Source organism: Tubulanus polymorphus, chromosome 5 (genome assembly GCF_964204645.1).
Source record: "Tubulanus polymorphus chromosome 5, tnTubPoly1.2, whole genome shotgun sequence".
NCBI classification, from domain to species: Eukaryota; Metazoa; Nemertea; class Palaeonemertea; order Tubulaniformes; family Tubulanidae; genus Tubulanus; species Tubulanus polymorphus.
The window spans coordinates 24,149,005-24,155,004 of NC_134029.1; the positions used below are offsets into that span (position 1 = coordinate 24,149,005).

Below are 6,000 nucleotides of genomic sequence, written 5' to 3' on the forward strand. Positions count from 1 at the left end.
GAATGAAATACGTTGCTTTCATTAATCCGAAGCGAGATATGATGATTCGCCAGTTCACGCCCCTAACTAGAATGATTAGTATTTTAGTTTGTCGTGACCTATCAGCTCCGAGACTTCTCGTGGCATATACCGCGAACTATTTGAGTAATGACGTCAGTGAGAAGTGAAATTAAATTCTTATATTTATTAAAATGCATTCTATAGCTATCAATACATTTTTTGTCATTCAAATTATTTTTTTGCGTCCTCTACCTTTTTTGTATCTACATTTTTGAATAGTTTTGAATTCATTTGTTATTTCACAATTTATTATTCACTGCTGACCTACAATATGTCAGCGCCCATGACCAAAAAATTTTGAATAAATGCATGAAACGTGTGCCTTCCTTCCTGCTTTTCTGATCAGCTTACCACGAAGAGCTTAATATATAGAAAGGGAAGTTCATATCTGCAAATTCATTTTAGATAAGAAACAAGGTTCGTAACTGACACCCCATACCCTGCAGCCGTGCAGGAAAGTCAGACAATAAGTCAAGAGTCAAACTGCACCTTCTCTCTCCTCCGTCTCTCTCCGGGGCCCTCTTCATTTTCAATTCTCTCCAAATGCTCTACTCTGTACTATTAATATACTTCGAACATCATGCTGGTTTTTCCTTTCTTATCTTATATCATACGCAATTTGTAATTGTGGTAATTTCATTTCAGATGAGTTCGCAGAAAGGAAACTCGAAAAGAACGCGTGGACAGAAATATCAGAATAAATCAGCGTTTAAAAATAACCTACACGATACGAGTAAAATGACTAAATTATTGAATGAACTCGCTGTAACGGGAGTGTGCAAACACTGCAGTGAAATCATTGACTGGAAAATCAAATATAAGAAATACAAACCACTGACGCAAGCTAAAAAATGGTATTCATTATTTAATGACCCAATTTCATGGTTATGTTTGACTTATTTACATAAAAATTAGCTCATTTCTGATCGTTTAATTAGTAGAGTAAAATGTTGGTTTTAATGTAACATGACCAATAACCAAATCCAGTTCCACAGTAGCTTGATCTAATTCCGCAGTAACTGAACTGAATCCAAATACTGTATAACCAGGTCCATTTACTGTTGAACTGGATCCAGATGTCTTTCTTTGTTGTGAATTTGAACAAGTGTAAATTTTGTCTAATTGCGTCTTTTGCTATTTCCAGTACTAAGTGTTTACAAAAGACTGTGAAGAAAGCTTATTACATCATCTGTGAACCGTGTGCTAAAAAACATGAAGTTTGCGCGAAATGTGGCAAGAATGAAGAAATAGTTCAAGAGTAAGTTACAAATATCTGTCTGCAGTGATTGTTATGGATGTGTTCAGTTTGACTAAACGATGATGATACTTTTTTCAGACCGCTGCCGTCAGAAGCTGAAGAAGCAAGAATGCAATCACAGTTTGAGCAAGAATTGAAACTTTTACCCGAACGAAAACGAAGTAAGTTGAAGATATCGAAGCTGCTTTGTAGGTTAATTCTAAAGGGTCGCGATGATTCTAGTTGATACCTAATTTAGATGTAATAATGGCTTCAGGCAAATTATAATTAATGTTTTGTAGAGACGTTTTTGAGACTTCAGGCAAGTGGTAAATTGACTGGTGAAAATCTTAAAACAACGGAACAAGAAAATACAGATTTGTGTCAGTCTTCAGATTCATCAGACGAGGATGAAAATAGTGATGATAGAATTGAACAGTCAATATGTGAAGCGGAAAATGTGATCGTTGAAGGGCAAGAGACTTTTAATGGGGGAGAGCCTATTAGTGGTGGGCAGGGGGCAGAGACTGTCTGTGGGAGAGGGGCAGACACTGTTAGTGAATGAATTATATATACATAAATCATTACAACTCAATGTTTTTTTAGTTCCTCTGGTTTGTGGTGATGCAGTCCTAATGGAGTCCGAGGATGATTAAAAAGTCAATTCATCTCTGGTAATCAGTAGCTATATAGAATCATGTCACAGACCACAATGAGGAAAGGATGGATCGTTTTTGCCGCCATCATCAAAACATGAACACAACTTATAGAAATGATTATCAGGTGTTTTATTCTTCTAAAAGCAGCCAGTATGACATAATACATGATGTAGCAATGTCAATCAATTCATTTGGTAATTATACATTTACTAATTAACTAAATTACAGACAGTTATATACAGTAGACTTACAGACACAATATTCTTATTATCAACAACATTTTCAACCAAACGTTAAAAATCTGGTAAGGTCCAATTTGACTTCATAGAAACTGTTTTAAATATCATCCAACAACAACTGATAAAAGTGAACTTACTCTCTGGCTCACTGCAGAAATTCTGATCTCGCAATCAGTTAGTTCTTTCACATTTCCTGATTGATTGTAGGACTAGACTTAACTCGACTTCGACAGTCAATGGAGATTAGGTCTTTAAAGCCTCGGAAATAATCATCCAAACTGTCATTATGAGCGGAAACTGGTACACTGGTTTCTGAAGCGCGGGTTTTAGAATACGGATTCATGATATAAATATATGTCCTATTTATTATTTTAACAGTTTTCACAGCCATTGTACACTAGAACTAGCGGATATATCCATCAATCTCCAGGCAGCCCTCGGGTCTAATTCTGTCTGATCTCTACACAAAGCCCAAACATACAACACTTTCTGGATTTGTTCCTAAAAACGAAATCAAAATTTATTGAAAAGCGCGTTCATTTCGGTGACTTGAGAGAAGATTGGTTGTTGAGAATCACTTACCGGATCACCTTCGATTACTTTCCCTTCTTTATTGCGAATGACCATGATTTGCTGCGCGTTAAAACTGATCACCAGAACGGGACCTTGTTCCATCATTTTACCAGCAGCGAGCTGAAACATAACGCTGAAAACATGGATGACACTGAGACAGGAAGAGAGAGCGCAATGAGTGACGTGAAACTTACATCTATATTACTAATATCCAATACTCTAGATCCTATTGTGTAATTAGATGCTTGAACTTGTTTGATAGGAGTCGATAGTACGTTGAACGTCTGAAACGGTGATAGCAAAATAATTACATTTGATCCGCGATAGATTATTATCTATTATCATGCCAGAGATCTACTTACCGCTTCACTGCACCAGTCCTTTAATATCTCCAAGTCTCCCCTCACTAAACTCTACAAACAGTAAAACAAAGTCATGATCTCGATTCCACCAGGAGCTGAAATTCTATTTCAATATTTCCTCCCAACTCACCTCCAACACATTCGGTATTATATCTAATTCACAATCTTTCAGAAACATTTCTTTATCGAATGTCGGATCCATTTTGACGATTTCAGTGAGCACTTCGGACATCTCAGTCTTAGAGAACATTCCACCTGAAATAATTCATCATCATACATTGATATTTAATTACATAAATCCCAGGAACCACAACAACAGCTAAATGAGTTCCTTATCTATCAACTTTCAACTGAATTTGTAGGCACCAGAATCCATACATTATCACACGAACAGTAAATACATATCAAAATCATTATTCTATTCGGTGATTGAGGTAAAGTCTAATTGATTAATTCAACAGGAAAGTTCATTCGACACTAACTGAAATGTGGATGGAATCGAATGCGAGAAGTTCGTATCAACACCTGGTGGATATTGTCTGTTACCGCAGTAACATTGGGAAGGTTTGTTCTCCGTGTGGATAACTTACCGAATAAATCAGAAACTTTATCAGTGAAAGACCGAGTGAATCGCACTATTAAATGATCACTTTCATCGTACTTTGTTTTTAAATCAAACACCTCTGAAAATGGATATCACAAGAAATAAATATCTCTTTTTAATAACGTTTTAAATGCGCAGCTCACGAGACCTAGAATTCACTCAACTTACTGTGAACATATGGATTGTTATCCTTGAAATTCTGCCAACTTTGAAAGAATTTTGAATCTTTATGCATCACCATACCGGTAGCTTCACTGTCAGAAAAACAATAAACGATATAAATCATGAAGACAAACGGCTACTGCTGCTGGTTTCATAAACTTACGTATTCACTTCTACTGGTTTTATTTCCTCTCCTTCTAAAACTTCTTTTCGTTTTCTCAGAACGACTAAAACATAAAAAGATGATCAACATGGTTTGTGCTGATGGGATTCATCGTCACGTCAGGGACTACTTTCACGTACCAGGAGGTTTATAAACTCTTCCTCTTTTTAACGTTGTTTCATCAATTTCTTCTTTTATTCCTTTTACTCCCTACAGAAAATACATGTATAACACAATCATAAACAATGAGATGAGATCTGAAGCAGGGTGGATCTACAGTCTGGACCCGTGAGATCTGAAGCAGGGTGGATCTACAGTCTGGACCCCTGAGATCTGAAGCAGGGTGGATCTACAGTCTGGACCCCTGAGATCTGAAGCAGGGTGGATCTACAGTCTGGACCCCTGAGATCTGAAGCAGGGTGGATCTACAGTCTGGACCCGTGAGATCTGAAGCAGGGTGGATCTACAGTCTGGACCCCTGAGATCTGAAGCAGGGTGGATCTACAGTCTGGACCCCTGAGATCTGAAGCAGGGTGGATCTACAGTCTGGACCTGTGCCTTATTTTCTCTAGTTCTACTCACATCGCTGACGGTTTTAAAAGCTCCACTTTGAGTGATACGTTCTCCAGTTTTACCGATAGACTCCGCGGCCTTGGTCGCTGTTTTACCCAAATCTTGACCAATTTCTAAACCTTTCTTCGCAAATTCAGACTTTTGAACCTCTTCTAATTGCTTAAAGAAATAATGCAATCATTCGTTTCTAAAAAGTAATCATCGATGATATAAAATTGATTTCTCAGGATTCAGTTCTGCAATGATCTTTACCTCACTGAGTTTATCTTTAAAAACACCGACTTTTTCTTTAAAAATCGCAGAACTTTTCATCGTATCGGATTCCATTTTATCCTTGAATTAAAAATCAATCATTGTTTTAATCAAACACTGAATATTCTAAAACGTAATTCACTGATTTTCAACTCACATATTTTTCTCGCACTTCTTTCAAAGCGTCCGATTGTTCTAATTTCTCGGCTTCCTCTCGGAATTTTTTCAAACTTTCCTAAAAAATGAATTCAATGAAAACAGTGAACGTCAGATTGTTTTTTTTTAAGAAAATTTGAGCATCTTTTTTTGCAAGAAGATTTTCACCTTCATTTCTTTATTCTTGTTGAATTCCTGTTTGATATTGTCCAGTAAACCCTTAATGAAACCTTTTCTTTGTTCTTGTTGTGACATGTATCGAACCTACAACAAAAATAAACATGAGAAACTTTTATCTGATGCTGCCAGAGAGAGAGAGAGAAAGAGCATCTCAATATTTTTTTTACAGCAGAGGGACTCTCATCTACTCGAATTGCTTGTTATGTTTACCTGATACAATCGCAAGTTCCGATGTTGTTTTTGTGGTATAGCTGAAACGTGTCCATCGTGTGAACTAATGTTGGTTGCCGATGATAAATGATGCGTAGAACGAGCTGCCGCAGTTAAATGCTGAATGAAAGGTAGTTGCGTAATTAAAAATTGGTTGGGATTTGATTGAATGTCATTATTTCAGATTCATTGTGAAATGAATGAAACGTTATGTGGTGGTAAAAATCTAGAGCTTTATTATTTACTGACAGCGAGAACAGATTTTACCTGACGATGATAGTTAGAAGGAATTCTACAACTTAAATATAGGACGGCACGCTGTACCGGCGGCCTACAGGTGGAAGACGCCATTTTGTATTCAATTGCCAATGTATGTTTCGGAGCCACCCGACAGGCGCCTACCCAACTAATTCGATTCAATTCTTAATTTATTGCGTCAAAGACATAACCAACACTTCAATTGTTATTGATGACGAAAATGAATGATCCGGATGAATGATTTCTCAGTGATCGGTCAGCAGTGCTCTTGGCCTGGTCCGGGTCCAGGTATCATCCAAAAAGAATCTTTAG

General features: G+C 37.0%; 2 protein-coding genes across 2 annotated transcripts; one reads left to right on the top strand and one right to left on the bottom strand.

Moving 5' to 3' along the window:
• Window positions 1–329: 329 nt before the first annotated feature.
• LOC141906349 (uncharacterized protein C9orf85 homolog) lies at window positions 330–1,862 on the top strand. The gene is made up of 5 exons (XM_074795597.1): window positions 330–477; window positions 706–914; window positions 1,205–1,318; window positions 1,397–1,479; window positions 1,600–1,862. Exons 2-5 carry the CDS (start codon window positions 706–708, stop codon window positions 1,860–1,862), a joined length of 669 nt encoding a protein of 222 aa, XP_074651698.1. The 5' UTR covers window positions 330–477.
• A 226-nt stretch (window positions 1,863–2,088) lies between these two features.
• LOC141905548 (mitochondrial import inner membrane translocase subunit TIM44-like) lies at window positions 2,089–5,781 on the bottom strand. Its single transcript, XM_074794452.1, has 15 exons — window positions 5,698–5,781; window positions 5,431–5,550; window positions 5,209–5,304; window positions 5,042–5,119; window positions 4,885–4,965; window positions 4,642–4,791; window positions 4,200–4,269; window positions 4,060–4,123; window positions 3,903–3,988; window positions 3,721–3,813; window positions 3,261–3,385; window positions 3,131–3,181; window positions 2,963–3,052; window positions 2,778–2,888; window positions 2,089–2,696 (listed from the first exon to the last, which is right to left on the bottom strand). The coding sequence occupies exons 1-15, from the start codon at window positions 5,779–5,781 to the stop codon at window positions 2,577–2,579; spliced, it is 1,419 nt and encodes a 472-aa protein (XP_074650553.1). The 3' UTR covers window positions 2,089–2,576.
• Window positions 5,782–6,000: the final 219 nt, after the last annotated feature.